The following is a 22,961-nucleotide window of genomic DNA, read 5'->3' on the forward strand; positions in this document are numbered from 1 at the left end:
TACATTTTGTATACAAATTCATTAAATAATTTTGCTTGTAAATGTCTATTTGCATCACATTTATTACGGAAAACACATTATTTGATCAATTTACATTGTGCCCCTAAAGTTCTTTGTGCGCTCCTTACTTTTTCAACTTAGGAGCACATGTGCTCCTTGGGAAAAAAGTTAGCGTCAAGCCCTGTCCAGTGAAATATCTCGACATCTACATGATGGATTTGTACAGATTTCTCAACAGATATTTATGGCCCCCAGAGGATAAATCCTTATGATTTATTATCCCCTTAGTTTTCATCTAATTGCACCATAAGGTTGAAATTTGTGCATAACAGTGAAATGTCCCAACAACTACTGCATAGATTCCCATGAAATTTTGCTATGTTCATGTTTCCCTCAAAATGAATCAGGTTAGATTTGATGCCCTGATTCGTCATCAGTTTTAATTTATCCAGTACTTTGGTTTATCACGAAACATCTTCAAAATTAACACCATTTTCATTTTTGCAACTAATACATTTGATAAACAGTTTAAATATCTTAAAATTGCCTAAATCCTCAATCTTGGCTCATGCAAGAAATAGTTTTTGCAAATGGCATTTTGTAATTTCATGTGTTTCATAAGTTGCTGTTGAATTGCTGAAAAAATGACTGCTGGTTATGCTTTAGCTATTAAAGGGGTAGTTTGACATTTTGGGAAATATTTGCAAGGAGTCTGATGAGAAGATCGATATCATTCTAATGTGTGTCTTATCTCAAGGTTAAACTGGAGTCAGCAGCTGGTTATCTTTGCTTAGCTACGCAGAAGGCACCCAGCAACCTCGGGCCTTTCCCAAATCACCCCTTACACCCCTCTGATTGCCGTCCCAAACCAACTAGTGAGGAGTCAAAGTGAGTTATAAAACCCTCTGACAGCGAGCCTGCACTGATGCTGACCTACCGACCATGTGCAACACCGTATTGTGTTCATCATGGAACACGCTCCGTACAAATAAAGTTCTGCGACTACCCTTACCAACGTAAACAGCTCAAACTAACATGGACATTTCTAGGCGTATGGTCATAAAGACGTTAACACCTTTAAGATCACATTTAGGGCTAGGGCGAAATAACGACTATGTACAATGTACAGATATATTTTCAAGCAAGATATAGATCTAGACAACACCGTTTATATCGATATAGAGTCAAGTTGTGTTACATAATGCACACCAGAGTGCATCTCTCCTCTGTCACACTCTCTGCACATCTCCGCCCCACTCACCCACTCACAAGTTCTCCAGTGACACTCAAAGAGACACAGAGCTGCTCCTCTGTTTAATCTGTCTGTTTATTAGTCTACAGTGTGACATCGGTCTATATGTTGCAGTGCTACGCTATAAATCAGTCTGTGAGATGAATGAAATTATTGTAGTAGCACACATGCAATCTAGCACTACGCTGCTAGTTTGTGTTTGAGGTGGATCATAGTGTGTTGTCGTTCTTCTTGGTAGTTGTAGTTTATTTTACGACATGGAGACAGCACCTGGACGCAGCCGACAACACAGACGTTTCATATGCAAGACGTATTGAACGCAGACAAAGTGTCTCACTCCATCCCTCCCTCGGCCTCTCTGTTGATGCTCTGTGCATAAATAAAATTGACAGCCTAAATACATAAAAATATTTAAATCATTTTCCATCACTAGATTCACCAACAGATGGAAAATGACTTTTCAGCTCCCACCACAAAGATTTTGCATTGGTTTCAAACCTATGTGATACTTTTATAGTCATGTTATAGTTTTGTGTCCTGTGCTGCAAACCTTAAAACCTCTGTAGCTCCAGTGCTGTGTGCAAAAACTTAAACGTACAGCCCTGCTACTTGTTTTATATAATTTTTCATGTACATGTTGTGCAGCTTTTCAAACAGGGATTTTACTTTATTTTGATCACAAAAGTGCTTGTGACATTTAAAATGTGGCTTTGACTTGCAACTGCACATGTAGCCCATTTCACTCAAAACACCGAGATATGATTTTTTTCCGTATCCATACCTAGATTCATTGTATGAAGGACAAAAGATATCCTTCTCTAGTCTCGGAAACAGTTGCTTTTATTTCATTGTCGTGCTGTATATTTACAAGAACTGTTACACAAACCAAGCAGCTTTTAAACATCAGCGTGAAAAGCTACCAAAGAAGCTTAAGATTAGTTTTGTATGGAAGAAACAAAGATAAAATGTGTTAATTTGTAAACTTTGGAGGCACTGGTGGGCGGACTTTGTTATATTTGGACAGAACCAGGCTAGCTGTTTCCATGTTTCCAGTCTTTATGCTAAGCTACGCTAAGCTAAGCTAAATGTCTCCTGCTTTCAGCCTGATATTTAATGGACAGACATAAGAGTTTTCATTTCATTTCTCTCATTTAACTCTCTGCCTATTTCCCAAGATGTCAAACTCTTCCTTTAACAGGTTGTTGTATCTTCATGTTACTGATAATCACATTAGAGATGGAGGTCCTGTTCCTACATGGGTGCAGACTCTGTCCTGACTGTTTAACTAATGCAAACATGCAGTCTGATGGGAATACTCATCTGTCAAGAAAATGGCTCTCTTGCATGAAACCGAATCAAAATAATTTTCTAGTTGTCAGCGCTTATGCGTCCTGAAGGGCCCTTGATTGAAGCAGAATATGGTAATAACATGGGTACGAGTGTCTGGTGAGATTAATATAAAACCAGTGCATCTGTTTTCGTTTGGGCTTTGTTTTCACTGAAGCCCCTGTGCGGTTCTGTTAAGAGCATTGCGGGGCCCTTAAACAGCTCACAGCATTCCTCAGTTGGTGCGGTGCATGTACGCGTGGGCTGCTGCTGTGGGACTTGACAGTATGAGTCAGTCGAGAGGAGCTCAGTGAATTAGCAAAATGTCCTCAGACACTAAAAATAGTTTCTCTCTGAACTCGTTTCAGCGTATGGGACTCATTTGATGTGTGTGTAATGTCTCCAGAACATGAAAACACATGATCAGTCCTTGAAAGTGTGTGGGTGTTAAGAGTGTGCACGTGCCTGCATTTGAACGTTGTGTTTAAGTGTATATGCACATGCACTTACGCCTGTGTGTGTGTGTGTGTGTGTGGTATTTTGCCTATTTTCTATTGGTTTATAGAGCCACATGAAAGTCCCTCTGCACTGGATGAGATTGTCTGCTGTTTTCATTACAAACAAGACCAAAATATGTTGAAGTAGCCTCTACTGTTGTGGTTTTTTACTGATCTCGGTCCAGACTTTACCTCTTTGACCAGTGGTTGTGAACTGTGGAGGTGTGCATGCTTTACTGCCAGTTAGCTGCTAGCTAAACACATCACAACTGAACGGAAAAACTGTTGCGATACATCATGCTACTTGTGCTTTCCTCCCGCCTGGCCAAGCTTGTCCAAGTGAAAAGGTTCAGAGCTGCAGTTTGGAAAAAGCTCAAAGGAAATAATGATAGCTTAGGGCTGAATGTAATGGAGTAGAAGGCTATTATGTGAAAAGGAGGAAAGGGGAAGAATCAATCAGTCCACACTTGTGGTGGAGTTGCATGTAAAACTCCATTTTTAGAGTACCTGCCCTCCACTAAAAGCAGGGTAGCCTCCTTGAGGAGTCCGGTTTCCAGATGATGATACTACCACCTGGAGCTCCAGACGTCTACCTGCCTTCCCCTCCCCGCTGTAGGTAACCCAAACATGCAATGCAAACAGCGGCTGAGCTCCACTTCAAAACAACTCCGTCTGCACTCATTAAGCCCTCTTTCTCAGCGTTTAAGAATTCCCATGCGGTTTGAAGCCTTTCTCTAATGAAGCACAATTAAAATGAAAAGAAGGTAATGAAAAATATTTACCCCCAGCCCAATGAAGTGGCTGGTGAAGTTGATGACTCCTCTTAATAAAAGCCATATGCCTGTTCTCGTAAAATGCTGTTTTTGTGGCACAGATTTCTGAGGCGTTAGCGTTTGTGCCAGCGAGTGAATTAACTCCTGACGGTGGGTAGGAGAGTAGTAAGAGTCAGTTTATCAGAAGCAGAAGACCTGTGCGCTCACTCTGATTTATGCCGCAGTCCTCACCATGCCAAATCTCCAGCAGAGATAACCAGCCGCCGGACAGAGTTAATGTAGAAGTAAATCTGTTCAATAAGCTTCTGATTGATCGCAGAGGTGTTTATAGTGGACTGTTTCTGCAAACACATCACATAATCCTTACTCTGAGTTGTCTTCTGTAAAGCACAATAAAGAACACATTTTGTAAACACACATGAAATGGCTCTGATGGGAATTGAGTCGCTGACCTTGGCACTATTAGAGGCATGCATTATTCACCAAGCCACAGGCAAATCTCTTCCTCATCTCAGGGAAATTTCCCCAAATGTCCAGAGCAGTGTGACTTAAAATGCAAATATGTGCATGAAAAGTGAGAGAAATATGTTTCTCCACCACAAAGAGATGACATGAAGGAGACAGAGCTACAAAGTAGTTTGACAGTGAAATGATGCAGTGGAAACTTCTGCCAGAAACCAGGGTCAAGTCTCTAAATCATGCATAGTTTTCTTACAGATGTACTTTGGAGTTTATCTTACTTAACCTCCATCAAAATATTACACAAATTCTTACCAAAGATACATAACTAAACTTGACTCTTACTGACCTTTACATTTGACAAATCTGTTTTTAATTGCTTTGAGCTCTGCAAAGGACAGACATGATACATTTGCACGTTTTTATATTAATCAACTTTTCTGAAGTAAAGAATATATAAGCTGACTTGCCATCAGGAGGTGAAGGGGATGGTAGGTGGCATGTACTGTAGGTGAGATGCCTGCCAAGCTGCAGACCACTGTTGGAGACGATTTCCTTGCTACCCTTGGCTGTTTTTCCAGCAGCTTTTCAACCTCAAACGTGGGCGTGTTTTTGGCACCTATCACTGGGTTTCTTGAGTCTTGATTACTGCAACAGCCTTCATTCCTGTCTTAATAAAAAAAAAAAACTTGCTACAACTTCTAATTGTTCAAATCCAGGAAGTACGACCACATCACACCAGTTTTCAGCTTCTTTACATTGGCTCCCTGTTTGTTTTAGGATTGACTTTAAAATCATATTGATTACTTTTAAGGCTCTTCATGGCTCCAGGTTTCATTTCAGACCTGCTAGACCCTTATGAACCTGCATAGTTTTAGATTCTCAGGCAGAGGTCTTCTGCTTGTCCCAGAGTCCAGGCTGAAGACCAAAGGGGACAGAGCTGTTGCAATCAGGGCCCCGAGGCTCTGGAACGGCCTGCCCGAGGATATAAGGCTGTCTCTCCTAAAAACATACTTCTAACAGAAAGCCTATCCTAACTTTATCTGAGCTGTCTGTCTATTTTATTGATTTTATTTACCATTCATTATCGTAATTTTAGTTTTGGCCTTCCTTATTGTAACTGTGTTTTGAAAGGTGCTACTTAAATAAAGTTTATCATTACATCCCCCAATTATGGCTGTTTTCCAATTTCCAGCATTGACAGTGCCACAAAAAGCAGTTTTTTTTTCTTTTACCACGATAACACTGCTTTTCCAGCAGGGTCTGTGCTTCAGAAACTGGTATTTTAAGCCAAAACATGGTCCTTTCCTTTCTATAGCAAAGTCGTTTTTATGCCTATACCTAACGACATGTTAACCACATTTAACATAAAGTTTCACTGTATCCTCTACATAATAACATGCAAATGTAACTTACAGTATCTGTGGTTTGCAAAAACGTTCAACGCCAAGATATTTTCTCGTGACTGGATTACTAAATGAACGTCCATTACATTCAAGCCTTTGCCAAACAAGTTCTCACAATACTGATTAAGCTCATCACCACAAGGGAAAGCTCTCTGTGAAGAAAAAGGAGCAGAAGTGCTGCTGGGTCTAAGTTGTCATAACATGCAGGTGCTCTTTGGATACTTCAGGCGAGTGAAAGGATCATCTCACCCAACTCATTAGTGTAACACAGCACAAGTGTGTAAGGGTGCTTTCACACCTGCCCTGTTTGGTTTGGTTCAATCAAACTCAAGTTCGTTTGCCCTTTAATCGTGGTTCGTTTGGGCAGGTGTGAAGACAGCAATCGTACTCGGGTACGCACCAAAAAAAAAAACGAGACTGAGACCTTCTTGAAGAGGTGGTCTCTGTCTGGTTACAAACGAACTCTGGTGCAGTTCGTTTGTGGTGAGAATGTGTTCCGACCTCAATCTGAACCAACTGCAGTCACATGACACATTGTTTGGGTTAAACATGAGCATGTTACAGTCCTGGAGGATTATTAATGTGCACCTCCTCCTGTACTGCCTTAATATGCTCATTCAGCACATCCAGTGCATCAAAACATTGTTTTCTAGTTGGAGCCGCGCCTCGTTTTCAAACTGTATGGTTTGACTAAAATGAACAATGACAGCAATATAGTCCACGATGAGCAGCGCTAAAATCAACCTGCGTAGTTGTCCCTCCATTGTGACATTAGAAAGTGTCAATCAAGAGCAGCTTTCTTGTGCAGGCATTTGATCTGGTCCGCTTGTAAATGCTGCCGTGAGAACACGAACCAACTCTAGGTAATTATACAACTTTACAACAAAATCAGTCCCTGATGTAGACCAAAGCAAGTGAACTCTAGGTCTGAAAGCACCCTAAGCTACAGTAGACAATGTCCCTGATGTGGACCTGTGAGTCGCAAAGCGTTGGCCTTTTTAATCTATGTTACCATGTAAAATAAAGGCATTTCAATTTTTGCACAAACCCTAAACTGTGCCTTGGATTGTTTTAAAAGGAGACTTGGATTTTATGTTTTGATTGAGTATACTTGAGTAGCCGTCACAAGATGGAAAGCTCTCTGTGTTTCTCAGTTTTGGTGTCGAGTGTCTGTGGCGACTTTACGATGCTGGCGCACTTGAAGTGATGTGTTTTACCATCCAAAGCAAAAGGGGGAGAGAGTAATTTATCAATTTAATGTCAAATTTGTTTCATTTTTGTTGTCCTTTTTTGTTTGGCACTGCTTTTCGTTTTGTTTTCGCACTTCACACTTCATCTGTATGTGCGTGATTCTGACGGTACCTTCTAATACTGTGTATGCTAACAGTTTGAAATGATGATTAAAAGAATACAAGGATAGCAGCGGAGCAGCAGCGAGGAGTATGTCTAGGAGCTTGTCTGGACTGGATGCTCCAGACAAAAAATAAACTTGTCATTGAGAGGAAGGATTTAAGTCAAGAAACACTTGAAGAGAGCATTCCTGGAGGCGGGGGAGATGCAGTGAGCTCACCTGCGGGCATACATCATAAGCATGCGTCAGCAGTGTTTATGTCATTAGTCTCACTGCCAGAGTTGGGAAAACAAAAGTTGCACACTCCTGCTTTAAAATGCAAATATATGCTTTTAACGTGAACGAAACAGGATGTTGTTTTAGTCAAGACTGAAATATCTCAACAACTATTGAATGGATTGTCATTCAGTTCTGGACAGACATTAATTTCCCCTTCAGAATGAACTGCGATAACACTGGTGATCCCCTGAGTTTTTCTCTAGCACCACACCGAAGTTGACATCATAGTTTGCTCTATGTACTTTGGTGTCTGACCAAAGTCCTACAAAACTAATGACACTATCTTACATTTTGGAACGGTTCACCTCTCATTCCCACGGTTTCCTTACACTAAAAATAGCTAAGCTAACCAACAGAGGCTAGCAGCAATTTGAGGAAACAAAATCCAAAATGTAAAGATTGTACACACATACAGTTCATCTTTATAGATTATATTAAAGCCAAATTGACAAAAATACTATCAACATATGACACCTTTTATCTTGTATTTCTAGAGCTATGTCTTTTTGCAGACACATAAGAAATTGTTAGTATGCCATATTTCTTAAAGGGAGTTAGGTGTAAAATTTTCCACCAGGAGCAGGATGGAAAATAATCTGAAAAGGAATCTAGTTGTAGTCTTGCAAACAGTGATGCTGCAAGATCCTCAGTCTTTGAGAAATCGTATACAGTGCATTAGCAAATCCTATCTGTCGCTCTGAATTAAAATGAGGGCGCTGTTGTTGGAAGAAACAGAGTGTTCTATTTCTGCATGAATTAATGAACAGTTAAATCAATCACACATTCACCCAACTTGGCGCTCTGATGCCCCGTCTCCCCAGACAAAGTGCCCAGAGTACACTCTGCTGCTCCAAGAGATGTTCCGAATACCCCAACGGTACATTCCTACAGCGCTTCTAATTTACCTTACGAACGGTCCAGTTTGTGCCAGAGTGCGCTCTGGCACTCAGAGCGAGTATTTCCAAATGCACCCATAGTGTGTGACAAAAAAAAACTTTTATTTTAGATGTGAGAAGGTGTCAGACTTCAATCCTTCAAAAGTTTTTCAAAGTCTTGTACTGTATGACAGGCCTTACTTGACAAAAAATTTACACTAATTCTTAGGGTAAATTTTAATAAAGTTTTAGGTCATACAATTCTCTAAAGAAACAATCTGTAAAGTTAATGATATTTGTTGAGGGGGAACTGTTTGGACAGCAAGAGAGATCTTTGTCGTTACTCCTCCTTCTGAGATCTGAGGTGTTTTTCATGAAGAAGATAATCTTGATCTGTGGCCGCGATGTCGCTGTCCCAACATATCAGAATTCTCCCTGAGGCCCTGAGTCGATGACATGAGAGGCCGTGGTACAGTAACTCTGTCAGATGGGACTTGTTGAGAAAACAGAGGAGAACATGCCTGACTGATGCTATGTGAACATGACGTCCAGTTTTCTAGAAATGCCGTTCAATTCCCACGATGCTTTTACCAGAGGGCTCACACCATTGGCCTGCTGAAGTTCTGTTCATTTGCATTGGATATTTGTAAAGGAAAAAAGGGAAAAACTGCCTTCCTTTTGCTCCCTGAGAGCCCAACAGGGTCCCCGCGCCGAGGCACTCTCTTGGGCCGTTGCGCTGATCAGATCCAGATGCTGCTGGAGTGTGGAAGGGGACAGCAGAGCAGCGTGGAGGCCTCACTGCAGCACTGATTGATAGGGGTCAGGATGAAGTTGGGTGTCACATTTCTTGACTCAGATCCCGCTCTCTCTTGTTTTCTTTCTTACTTGTGCTCTCACTCTACCCCATCTATCCTGTCCGCTGTCAGGTCATCTCCTGATGCCTGTGTTTTATGTACCCTGTTGAGACGGTGTGGAGCACAGCGGGGAGCAGACAGCGTTACTCTTCGATTCTGGCTCTTTGCCTCACTTCTGCTGAGCATTTAACAAACTCTTTAACAACCAGAGGCTGAACCTTAACCGCAATTTATAGGTACCGAGAACCAGCTCTCAATGAATCTTTCTTTCACGCTGTGAAATGTTAATTATAGTAAATGAAAAACAAAAACAATGAATGCAAATCTCCAGTCGAGAGCAGGAATGGAACTTTTCCATCTGTGTGCAACATTTTCCACTGAACGTCACAGAGTTCTGCAGAGGTACTGCTGCGTTTCAAGGCTGCTCAGATCTGTCACTCAGTAACAAAGCAAAAAACATACTTTACTCGTTTGTTTTTTTCCTTTTCAGAATGATACATTGAGGCTTGTAAATAAACATCTATGAGGTGTACTTATATTATTTCCCAATATATAACTTGACAAAATAAACAATAACAAATAAACAAAACGTAGGTATTTCTTGCAGAACCAGATTGCTTTGCATCGTAAAAATGTTGCTTTTATTGTGTTTGCCTTCTATTTTTCTTCCTCATAACATAAAGAATATGTTTTGGCTCTGTGCTGTCATTGCTGATACACTTGGGTGTTTGCATCCCTCTGTAAACGTCTGTCCTCCTTTCCCTCAGGATCATGTCGACTCTGCAGAGCTCCGCCGTCCTGCTGCTTTTTAGCTTCCTGATTGGTCTGAGCTACTCTCTGAACCCAAGAGACCCCAATGTGTGCAGCCTGTGGGAGAGGTGAGGCCTGCTTGACTGTGACAAATAAATAAATGTCACTGTTGCTGTTATGTCAGATTAAACATACTTTCTCATACAGTGCTGGGTACATATTGCTGAAAGTTTAAGTTGTGGTTTCAACAGGATTAACGAGCAGTTAGCCAAATGAATTATGATGAGAAAAACTCTGTAGATGCGGAAATTAACTTTTTGTTTAGAAGATAAGTTCACCATGTTCACCATCCTAACTTGCCAATTAGCAGAGTCCAGCTGAGGCAGATGGGACTATCATCATGTTTTCAGGTATTTGGTCAGAAACCAAAGTTTTGGACAAGTTAAAATTATGACGACGATGATGATGGCGCTAGATGGAAAGATGGAAAGTCTCAGGATCATCCTGAGTGGGATGTGAATGCCTGTGCATGACAAGTCCTGCAATAGTTTTTTAGATATTTCTCTCAAAAATTACAAATGTCAACCTCGTGGTGGCGCTAGAGCAAAGTCAGGGATCAGCAAAAATAATCAGGATTTATCTACTGTAATTGTCATAACTATTCTAACTGTTGTTGATTTATTGCTGTAGTTTGATTTCTTTTTGTCTTTTGTTCCCCTTTGCCTTGGATTTTTAATTCCATATTTGTTTTATAGAATTATGCAGGACTGCAGTAAGAGTAGTTGCTACCTTGATATCGGTTAATGAGGACTGAAATAAATAAATAAATTTACAGTTATTTCCATGATTAATTAATCTGCTAAATCAATCACTTAATAGAAAATAGTTGAAAAATACTCGTAATAATGTCTAAGAAGTCAGGGTGATGATTTGAAGTTGCTTGTTTTATCCAACCAGCAGTCCAAAACCCAAATATATTCAAATTGCTATCAGATGTGACAAAGAAAAGCATCAAATCCTCACATCTGAAAAATCTGGAACCTGCAAATGTTTTGCTGAAAAAATGAATAAAGGATTAACAGATTATCAAAATGTTTCCTCTGACTGTAAATGTTTCTACTTTCAGCTTCACCACCTCAGTGAAAGAGTCCTACTACCATCCTTATGACCACGTGACGGAGGAGCCCTGCGCCGACCCTCGCACCTCCTACAGATGCATGCGCCACAGGTAGCAGCAGCACCATGACTCATTTCCTGCTTCAGTGACTTCCTGTTCCTGTCAGTGGAGGGTCAAAATGTCCTGTCTGACTGTGTTTGCTTTCAGGATCACCTACAAGACGGCCTACAGGCAGGCGGTGAAGACAGACTACCGCAAGAGATACCAGTGCTGTCCAGGCTATTACGAGAGCAGAGACAAATGTGTCCGTAAGTAATTATGGAAAACTTTTAACCCTCGCCTATGTACATGTTTTTATCACTGAGACTGACAGTAGGAAAGCTGAAACAGGGGAGGAGGAGGAGGAGGAGGAGGAGGAGGAGGAGGAGGAGGAGAAAGGTTTGGCAAGATTCACGGCCAGCAGGGGACCATCAGAGATCAGAGATGTGTGATTTTATACACCGTCACCACAATAAAACACCCAAGTACACTGATTCACAGGCCTGCAGCCTCCCAAGGGCTGGAACACCCCTTAAATGTCTATTTTATTACATTAGAAAAAGTACGCTCTGAGCCCACATCGAGTACCGAAGATACTCAGGTGTGTGTCATCTGCCCAGAAGGATATACTGACACTGTACGTTTCTGCAAACCATGAATACATTACAATGCCACGTTTCACACATATCAAATCAACGTTTAGTGTCGTAGTATATGAGCTGACTTTGTCATCTAGAGGTGGAGGGAATGGTGGATGGCGTGACACGTAGGCGAGACGTTGCCAAGCTGCAGACCCCTGTTCAAGACCAACAAAAAACGAAACCGGTTGTGTTTTAGCGACCTATTGCTGTGTTTTTTAGCAGGGACAGTGCCAAGAAAATCAGTTGGGGTTTTTTTTACAGACATTGCTGTGTTTCCAGCCAAAACCGAGTATTTTGAACCAAAACATGTTTTATTCCTAACTATAGCCAAGTGGTTTTTGTGCCTAAACCTAACCACACCTTAACCACAATGTTGTTGAAACATAAATAAAACGTAAAGTTTAGAGGTATCTGCTACATAGTGTACAAATAAAATACAATGCCAACATTATTTTGGGGAATGGGTTGCTGTCATTGAATAAATAGTCTTGTCCCAGCCAAAGCTACACTCTGAGGTCATGAGATCGAGTAATGTTTTAATTATTATTTTATCATAATTATTTCATTTTTTCCAAATTAAATATATAAGGCATTCAGATTTAGTGGCACTGTGATACAGTGGTTAGCACTGTTGCCTCACAGCAAGACAGCTCCAGGTTCTGACCTGCTGGCCGGCTGTGGCCCTTCTGTGTGGAGTTTGCATGTTCTCCCCTTGTCAGCGTGGGTTTTCTTTGGGTACTCCAGCTTCCTCCCACAGTCCAAAGGTTAACTGGTGACTCTAAAATGTCCGTAGGTGTGAATGTGAGTGTGAATGGTTGTCTGTCTCTATGTGTCAGCCCTGTGATAGTCTGGTGACCTGTCCAGGGTGTACCCCGCCTCTCGCCCAGTGTCAGCTGGGAAAGGCTCAAGCCTTCACTTGGGAGGATGAGTGGTGACAGAAAATGAAATTTAGATTTTGTTCCAAAGCCCCCTCCACTGTGTAGAAAATTAAATTCTGATGGAAAAATGATTAATTCTTACTTTGCTTATTTATTGCTGTATTTAACAAGGGCAATTTACGCAGCCGTTGCCGCACACCCATCAGTTATGTCTTCTCCGGGACAAACTTTTTTGCTACCAGATGTCACTAGGGTTCAGTTTTGTATATTAATAAATGGTTTCATTACCGCAGCAAGAGTTGTTTTAAGGCAGTAGAGAAAGGAACTGGAACAGAAACTGCCTCCTTTAAATATTTACTGGCTCGAATGAATAATACAACAGGGAAATTCTGTCTGGGATACATTTTTCTATTTAAAAAAGGACTCAAAACCTTCCTTTTTCAGAAAGCCTATCCTGACTAATCTTATCTGATTTTATCTGCTGACTGTTTTTATTGTTTTGCTCTGTTGCTCGATTTTACCGTTACTGTTGCTTTTATTGTTATTGTTGCCTTTGTACTGTGCACTTTGAGATTTGTATTCAAATGTAAAGTGCGTTATAAATAAAATCTATTATTATTATTATTATACATTAAGGGCTCATGACATTGAAGTACATATGGGTGCATCTGTGAAATATATTTAGTTGCTGTAATAGACTGTCTTTTGGTTTTTGTTTTCATTTGTTTTAAAGAAAATCAATAAAAATTGAAATGACAAAATAATAGGACAATTTACATTAATAAACACTGCTGTGTTAGCGAAGAGGCTATTTTTCATGAGTAGTCCCTGAACAGATGTTACAAAGTCACTTTACAAAACAAATATTAAAATGACAAATAGTGCGATCACTTATGAGCATGCAGAGAAATCTTGATTTATCTTTTTCCTGGCCTAAAAGTAGCCAAAACTAAAAACTATATCAGATTCTAAGAAGTCCTGGATCAGCCTGTGAGATGTTCACACTGTGTTACTTTTTATTTATAGACTGTATACTTCTCCTTGGTTGCTAAAAAGCCTAAATTCCCAGAAAAATAAGTGAGGACATGACCTCAATGATAGCTACACCCCTGGTCCCACCCATGGGTGTGCAATATCAGTAGTACAGTACAAACTAACATTTTGTATAAACAGGATTATGAAAGGCTATCTCAAAATCCACGAATGCATTCAACATATATTACAGCCAGATTTGAGTCACTTTGTTTCCTCTGCTACTGTCATTTAAAATGAGCCTGAATAAATAAACTAACCTGAAGTTGGATGAATCCAGCACAACGCCAAAATCCCATCTTTGTGTTTTTTTCCATGCGACGTGCACAATCAATGAGAGTAACACATGACACTGGAATTACCACAATTATGGGTTCTCTTCCCGCTGAGGCTCCTCGTGCTGATACTGGCTGTACTGACTGGAATTTTAAACTGAACTGCGTGTTGCTGACACCGTGAAAAACCCTCTTCATAATTTTACATATTTTCATTTCAGTTCACGGATTTCAAATCATTTCAGCAACTTTTATTTCATCAACTACGCATCTGTTACTGATGAATTCAGAGGTGGGGCAGTGCTGCCTGCACAGCTCAGTGAGAGATAAACAGAAAACTGCATCATATGAATAATATCATCGGAGGGCAAACTAAACCAAGGCCTGTGTGCCTTTATGTAATGAGCCTTGAGAAAATGATACAGCCAAAGCGGAAGCCTTCTATTACATAAATCAAATGTGTCCAAAACATGTGAGACTTTCAGACGTCGGGTCAAGATTTATTTATGAAATACTGTTACAGGTTTTTAATATAATTTGAATAAATCCGTCAGTTCTTTTTGTTATCTGAGGTGTTTTGATATTTAAGTAGTTTTGGTTTAGTTTGATTTCATGTTTCCTGCCTTCAACATGTTATCCTTTAGATTAAATATGTTCTGCAGATCCATAAATACATTAAATATGTTGAAAGGGAGAAACATTCCTACATATGGATTTGATTCTTGACTCAGTTGCCATGATATCCTCCTAACAAACTGAGCTTTTTATGCAACTTAAGTAATCATAAACCTTTAATCTCAATCCTAATCTTAATTTTAAGGACTTTCCTGTGAAGTTAATTGTCAGTTTAAGGTAGCTGTGTTTCACAATGCACATTGGGAAACATTATATTAGAAATGAGGGTACTGAGAAACATTTTATTGCCAAAGACTTTTTTTATCCATTACCACACACAATTTATGGGTGCAGTAGTTAAAATAACAGATAGTTAAGTGTTGTCTGAAACTGATGCAGCTGTCAACAGTTTGCTGACACGCTGTTATTGCTGACAGTCAGCAGTGACTTATGTAAATAAAGTGAAACCATACACGGCCTCTCATGGTTAGAGAAAATTCTACCTTTGCTTTACAAACCTTCTCATACATCACTGGATGATCTCAGATGGTAATAACACGGTTTCTGTGTTTTGTGCTTGAATAACTGACATTTTGGAGATAAATGTTTTGCACTCAGAAGAGATAATGTGCGTTTTTGGTTGCTTATTGTTGAGCCACCTTTCGCAGCGGTCTCATGAAACATTGTGCACGTGTGTGTGTGCGTGTGTTTGTGTGTGAAGAGTTTTCTTTTGTCGCCAAACACAAAAGCCTTTGATTCTAATGACTGACATCAGAGAAGCAAAGATTGAAAGCTTTATAACTGAAACATCCCTGCCTTCAACGTGTCATCTATAACTCCTCCTAAACCCACTTTGTGTACCATGTACAGCATTTTATTTTCTAAATACATATAATTAGATGCAATTACACTTACCTCCTTCATTTAATGGCATGTTGGCCTTTTCCTAGATCCCCAAATCTCCAGCCTCCAGTATCCACACACCTTCAACTAGAGAGGACAAAATAATCAGCTAAATTATTGTTTATTGAAAGAAAATCACCATGTGCATGATACAGCGTGTGGCTGGAAAACACTTGTCTAGTGAAATGAAAAATGAAGAGATCTCTGGTGGAATTATTAGTCCTCACGCATAAATGCATATTTGAATTAACTTAATTAAAAGAGAACCATTTTTGATGTTGCAAGAACACAGCTCAAAGACTGACTCTCTAAGAAGAGGCTCCTTGACAGTATGAATGGCATCTAACACTGGAGCTTTCAATTGTACGGCTGAGCCCAGCTGTCGGGCTGTGTGCTCACACACTGTTTATGATGAGCAGAATAAATTTAGAGGGAAAGAATGCAATTTGGGTGAATAGATTTTTAATTGAATTGAAATAAAAACACTTGAAGTGCACTTGTGAAATGGATTTAACACACGGTACATGGTCCTTCTTAGCGCTCTTCAAAAAATAACACACACTTCACAAATAGGACACACAGTTATTACCTTGGGGGGGGGCACAAAGAGTAAATATGCACAAGTGACATCAAAATTATCATTAAGTAGTGTCAGTGTCAGACATCTGTGATAATAAACATCGCTTTATATAGGCCTACAGTCGCTAAGCAAATCAAAAAAATAAAAAATAAAATAAAAAAGTAGGATTTGGTTAAAAATAAAACATAAAGTAGTATATCCATGTAATTGTGGCGACGCAGACCTCCTGTCTATTTCTGTAAGCTGAAACTATTTCCCTCAGTGTAAACAAAGCTTTTATTTACTTTAATTTCACAGATAAAGGAAACGAAACAATAAATTGTGAAGACAATAAAGCCTCCACACAAATAGCATTTTAAGTCTTGAGTGTGATTTATCCTGGCTTCATATGAGCAGAGGAAATCTCTACTCGTCGCTAGGCTAATTCATACAATGTTAAAAGCCATAGACTTGTGCTAATAACGTTAGCATGTTGTATTTGTTTGGAAAATGTGTTTAGTATAAGACAGTTTGTCTGTGAACCTAGTGAGTTGTAATAAAGTTGAATTTTGTAATGTTATCTTTGTTAAATGTTGCTGTTGTCCCTGGCTTCATCTGAGTAGAAGAAATCTCCCCTCGCCGCTAGGCTAATTTATACAATGTAAAATGCCATAGGTGCTACCTTGTGCTACAAATATTAGCATGTTGTATTTGTGGGGAAAATGTGTCAAGCAAAAGATAAGTGCTTTGTCTGTGAATGCTGCGAGTTATAATGAAGCTAATTTGTGTACTTGTGTTTGAGATGTCCTCTATTGAGCCATATTTAATGTGTGTTTTGGATCAACTAAACTTTACAACACTTCACAGAAACCCCATCGCCGTCTAGTGTTTTGAAGGTGTAACTGCAACGGTGTAGGTCACATGCGTAGGATACGGTGTAGGCTCAAGTATAAATCTGCCTTAAGGCTGATACTCACTTTGTTTATTGTCACAATAACAGATAAACTACCAGCTACGCTAAGGTCAAGTTGCACAGGACACACCTCTGACCAACTTTAGGCAGTTGCAACCTGAAGCTGAAGGCCACATGCTGCATTTTAGATTATGTGAAAACTAGTTAACGCACAAACAAAACATTACAATACATAACTAAGAGCATTAATACTACTAAGTGGTAGCATTAGGCATGGAAACCTGGCCAAGCCTACTGAAAGAAGAACAACAGCATCAATCAATTTAGCCACAAAATGACTCATACTATACTACTAATACTCAGTGCCTCTCAAAGTCCAGGATGCTCCCTTGGTAAGATGGGTGCTCTGCCTTCCAAGTTGGGTCCCATTGAGCGTAGTTAGGACTCCCTCCTAGCATTCGGAGAGCACACATCGGAACAGGCTTGCGGGTGCCCAGGTGTGCATCACTGAAGTCCTTCCGAGTCCTTCCGAGACCACTGAAGTGGCCCTGCCTTAAATTCAGGCAACTCGTGGTCAAAGAATTGTGGGTACTTCATGCCTGCTGAGGATACAAACATGCATCCTTGAAAATTCTCTGAAGGAAGGACTCGGTCCACGGTAGGATTCAAAGGATCCTTGACACCGAAACATTCCTTTGGCTGGATTTGATGACGTAGCCTTGAAATCCAGTCGTTTAAGAATCCTTCCTTGACATTGAGAAGCACCAACTGTATGTTTATGTTAAAGAGACAAAGCCCTCTAGTGGCTGTGGTAATCATGACAGGTGCAAAGGAGGGAGTCAAGTGACATTGTTTAGACTTCTTTAAATAAAAGGATGAAACAAGAGTTCGAGTCTAAACACAGACAGTTTTAGTGTCACATGTTCTTGTGTGGAAAATAATTAGTCTCACAATATCCACTTTAATATAACTGTTAGTGAATTAAATAACATCCAGTCAGATTCATATCACAGATGGACCACAGCGGGTGTTGCTGATGAAGGTGTTCTTGGGCTCATTGTATTGGGCCATGGGGGTACATCCATAGACGGTATAAAAGAAGTGGGTGTAGCCTCTGTGACACCACCCACTGATTTGTGGACAACCATTATGGAGCCTCAATTTTGGCATTTTGGCTGTTACCATCTTGTTTGTTTGTTTGTTTGCCCCCAACGCTGTATTCAGTTCTCTTTATACATCAATGCTCTATCCTGATTGATGGGTTGCCATGGTTGTGACTTGTCAATTTGAAGGTAGCCCCGCCCTAAAGCATACCCTGCTTTATCGTCTGTTTGGCTCTAAATGGGACCATAATTTACAAAATTAACACTATGCTGTATTGAAGAAGACTTAGACACAGTGATTGAGATCATGAACTCATGAGGAAAATGTTTAGTGAGGTCATAAATTAAGTGAGAAATAGGGTCATTTTCTCATAGACTCTTTTACAGTTGCACTTGTTTTTGCAGACTTCAGTCCACTTGTCTGTCCACTGTCCACTGTCTGTCATCTACTGCATACTGAATATTTCCACTTGACTATTCTCCACAAAGCCGGGTTTGTTTTAAAGTTTGTTTCTCATCAACAGCTCGCTGCACCAAGGAGTGTGTCCACGGTCGATGTGTCGCTCCAGACCGTTGCCAATGTGAGGGAGGCTGGCGAGGCGACGACTGTTCCAGTGGTATGAATCAGCCTTTTCCCCTCGCTCAGAGACATTTCCTCACTCACTCGCTCTCATTTGCTTTTTCTCCTCCACCACTCTCTCTCTCTCTCTCTCTCCCTCTCTCTCTCTCTTCAGGTGCACACACAAATAACCTTGACATACACAACAGGAAATGACAACGGGCCATTAGTCAAGTGGCTGATCTTCACATACACCACTCCATCACACTCAGAGAGCTTTCCAATGGAAACAGCAAGGGAGCATTACCGCATCCACAGCAATGAGTCATTAATGTCAGCCTCAGTCCAGAAACCAGTTTACTAGACCAGAAGGAGCTGCACCTCCATCTTTCACTCACCTACTATTCAAAATGAATAATAATAACTCAACTTTTGAGCAGCTTTTCTAATTAAAGTTGAGAAATACTCTAAAGAAATACAACATAAAGTAATACAAGTGAAACTTCTGCTCCAACAAATGTAACAAAATAGCATGAAAGTAATAAATTATGAGTTAAATATTGAATGATATACTGAGAGTAGTCATAGTCTATAAAAAGGAACTAAGAAAAAGACATTAAATCTGCTCCTTCTGCCCGTTATGACGTCTTTTACGAAACTAAAGTCAGCAGAAACGGTTATATAATAGTTATTCGAGGCACCGACTCAGAACAGTGAGTCTAACCCAGTTTGTCTTGTCTGAAATGTCCTTAAATTTGATCGTGCAACCAACGTGGAGTGTGAAACCAGAGCCACATTTCGCGGGGCTGCTGTCCCCCAAGTGAAATGAAGGTTTTTCCACTACCTTCAGCCCATTTCAACACAGTCAGCTGGGTCAATAGTACACAGCCCTCCTCCATTTTCCCCCTCTATTCCTCTGCACAGAGAAGGAATTAGCTTTAACGGGTAGTGGTTGGTGTCTTGACAGGGGGATGATGGGAAGGGGAAATGGAAAATGTTACCCCACTCTCTCTCTCCCTCTCCGTCTCTCCTTACACTCCCTCCCTCCTCTAACCCTCACTTAAATTTTCTTTCTTTGCTTTCACTCTGCTCTTTTCTCCTCTTCCACTCCTCCTTCTCTTCCTCCTCCCTCCAGCCTTGGCTCCAGTGTATCGTCCCATAATGGAGTCTTTTTTGGCAGAACGAGCCCTGACACTTCCTGGATGCCTGTGTGTTGAGCTATCTAAGTATGGGAAAGAGGAGAGGGGCCTGAGGTTTTCATACTGAACTCTTTTAGGGACTGTTTACCCCTTATTATGGAGAAAAGAAGAGGGAAGGGAAAATAAACTCAATGCTCTTCGCTCTACACATGAAAGAAGGTGGAAAAGAAAATCAGTGGTGTAGTAGAAGAAGTATTCAGAGCCTTTACGTAACTAAAAGTACCAATATCACACTGTGGAAATACTCCATTACAAGTAAAAGTCCTGTATTCAAAACCTTACTAAAGTAAAAGTATGTAAGTACTATCAGCAGATGTACTTAAAAGTTTCAAAAGTAAAGCACTCACTGTGCAGTAAAATGCTCCCTGTCAGTGTTTTCCAATTATAAAACGTTTATGGATGAATATTACTGCTGCATTAATGTGTCATGTTGCATTTTACTGTTGTAGATGTTTAAATTTGTGCTCATTTTAACTCCGTTATATACTGTTTGGTAGTCTAATCTACAGCAATGCATCATTCTCCATAAGATCACTATATGTTTGTAGTGTCACTATCCTGTGAGAACCACAAATCTCTAAAAAGATGCAGTTTGTGTTGATGCATTTTCCAGCTGATCCAAGAGAAACTTGAAAGACTTTATTCATCTTTAAGGTCCAGTGTGTAGGATTTAGAGGTATATATTGGCAGAAATGGAATATAATATAATAAGTATGTTTTCTTTAGTGTATAATCGCCTGGAATAAGAACTGTGTTTTTGTTATCTAAGAATGAGGCGTTAATATCTACAGAGGAAGTGTGTCCTCGTAAACAACGTTTGGCATGTTGCAACGCCTTGTTTTTACAGTAGCCCAGAACACACAAACCAAACCAAACACTAGCTCTAGACAGGGTCTTTTGCATTTTTGCAACGGCCGCCCCAGCTAGCAGCCTCTGTGTGTCGAGCAACACCTGGAAAGCACTTATTATTTAAAGTTAAAGTGCTTTATTCATTTATTTTACCAGTGTAAATCAAAAGTTCTGTTTGTTTTGGAGAGGAGGAGACCTCTGCGGATAATTTGGCCTCCGATAAAAACCTCCTGAATGTCTGGATCTTAAATAATCAGAGAAAAAGGTGAGCACACCTTTGTAGGTAATAGGCTAGAGGCTCATCTGTGACGAGCTAAACAGTGTTGGAGAAACACTAATCTTTAACATAAATATTTAGAGATTTTACCAGTTTAAATCACCTGTTTTTTTTGTTTTGTTTTGGGGGTTTTTGGAGAGGAAGAGACCTCTACGGATAATTTGGCTCCCAGTAAAAACCTCCTGAATAATGACCACCGATAGGAGTTAATGCTTGGCACGTTGGAGAAGTTTCAGCTGGTTGCAATTTGCAATCCTCACAGCTAGATGCCACTAAATCATCTAAATCCTACACACTGCTCCTTTAAGAAGTAGGAGAATTGTCTCAACACATAAAGGAATGCTTCATCCTTCTGTTTATCGCAAATATTAACATTCAAAATCACCAAATTTGGAGATACATGGTTTTCACTGGACAGCAAGGGTATGAGTCATTGTATTCTGAAAAGCAACTAAAGCTGTCCTGGGGTAAAAGAAAGTATGTGAGAAGCTTCTGAGATGTAGAGGTGTAGAAGTAGAAAGTAGCATAAAATGGAAAAACTCAAGTAAAGTACAAGTTCCCTCAAATTTGTCCTTAAATAGAGTATTTGTGTAAATGTACTCAGTTACATTTCACCACTGCCAAAGAGAGAGGATGCGTGGGAGAAAATAAAAAATGAAATTATGGTTGTAATGGCAGTGATTGAGGTGAGAGAAAAACAGGAATGTGGCTCACTGGGAGCAACAAAATGTCACGTCAAAGAATTTATTGCTTTACATAAACCATGTTCCAGGGCAGATTTTGATAGAAGGGCACAGAGCCTGGAATAAAAAACAAGCAAGGAAGGTTGTTTGGATGACCAGCAGATTATGTGGACTTTGTACGCAAGCAAAACCCAAACCAAAGCTTGGATAACTCTCAGGGGGAGAAAGAAGAATTTTCCCAACATATCAGTGTGCATTCCTTAAAAGACAGTCAAGAGATGCCAGTGTGTGTTCATCAGTAAGTTTACATGCACTCAGTATTACAGATACTGGTCTGTATCACTGTAGAGGTTATGCCAATGATACATGGATACATATTTATATCTCCATCACAGAGGTTAACTTTAAAGGACAGTTCACCCTAAAGTCAAAATGTATGTATTTCATCTTACCTGTAGTGCTAGTTATCAGTCTAGATTGTTTTGGTGTGAGTTGCACTCAGCTTGTGGTGCTCAAAGTGCCAAAAAATGTATTTAAAAAAAAAACTCAACAGCAATGCCGCTTTCCAGAAATTAAGATCTGGTTACTGAAGATAATCTGCAGACCTTGTTGTGAGCAGTTTCATAAAGAAACCATTTTCTTTCTCCCTAACTACACCCACAATCCATATCACAGTGCACAGTTAAGCATGCATACACTGCTACCTCACCTGGCACCACTGGGCTAGCTAACGACCGGGCCACACTGCCTGTGTGAGCAGTGCTTGACGACCATGCTCAACTGCTGTGGCCTGCACACATGCAGTGTTCACACATAGAGCCATGCACTGTCAACGACACGGTCCTACCAATTATTCACAATAAACAGACAGTAGAAGCAAAAAAGCAAACACTCGCAAATGGCGACAAGTAAGTTGCTCCACCTTTTGTAGATAATTGGCTTGAAATCATCAAAGAGATTCATGAGATGGAGAAATTAATAAATGATATGTACAATGCATGATGAACAAAGTGGATAACATATTTTTTGAAATAAGGAAAGTGTTTGCTGGTTCACTCGGCTCATCCTTATTGCTTAAAATGTAACTTACTCCCCCTTTCCTGTCTGTTTAGATAGTCAAGATAGATTATGTGTAGATTAATCTCTCAAGACAGATTCTGCAATTTACATTGGAGAATCTGTCGGCAGCCCTGTGTGAAAGACAATTAGAGAGGGGGGGAGGGTGGGGCTTTGAGTTTGAACGATGCTGCGCTTTAGCCAATCACAATGGAGGGGGCGTGACTGAGACATGCAGGCGTCCCCAGGAAATGTGTACCTACAGAAACAGCAAGCTCCGCGTCCATAGCGACCGCTCCACCCAAAACGCCGTCTCGTCAACGTGAAAAAAAATATTTTTCCAGCGGATGTCTGAGTTACAACATGATTGAGCTAACTGGAGTAGTTTCATGTTGTATCCGACAACGGGAGGCTTTTAACAGATGACGTCCTGATGTTAGC

At 40.2% G+C, this 22,961-nt stretch overlaps 1 protein-coding gene and 1 long non-coding RNA gene across 2 annotated transcripts in view; one reads left to right on the forward strand and one right to left on the reverse strand.

Moving 5' to 3' along the window:
• Positions 1 to 22,961, forward strand: part of pear1 (platelet endothelial aggregation receptor 1) — an 84,552-nt gene that overhangs the window by 29,788 nt on the left and 31,803 nt on the right. The window contains exons 2-5 of the mRNA XM_050045900.1: positions 9,840 to 9,950; positions 10,949 to 11,050; positions 11,147 to 11,247; positions 18,422 to 18,514. Coding sequence (XP_049901857.1) covers positions 9,840 to 9,950; positions 10,949 to 11,050; positions 11,147 to 11,247; positions 18,422 to 18,514 — 407 coding nt within the window. The remainder of the gene's footprint in view (positions 1 to 9,839; positions 9,951 to 10,948; positions 11,051 to 11,146; positions 11,248 to 18,421; positions 18,515 to 22,961) is intronic.
• Positions 4,729 to 22,961, reverse strand: part of LOC126391303 (uncharacterized) — a 36,023-nt gene continuing 17,790 nt past the window's right edge. The window contains exons 3-4 of the long non-coding RNA XR_007570073.1: positions 15,335 to 15,409; positions 4,729 to 4,977 (exon numbers count right to left, since the gene is read on the reverse strand). This is a non-coding gene — a long non-coding RNA (uncharacterized LOC126391303). The remainder of the gene's footprint in view (positions 4,978 to 15,334; positions 15,410 to 22,961) is intronic.

Source organism: Epinephelus moara, chromosome 6, assembly GCF_006386435.1.
Source record: "Epinephelus moara isolate mb chromosome 6, YSFRI_EMoa_1.0, whole genome shotgun sequence".
In the NCBI taxonomy this organism is placed as follows: Eukaryota; Metazoa; Chordata; class Actinopteri; order Perciformes; family Serranidae; genus Epinephelus; species Epinephelus moara.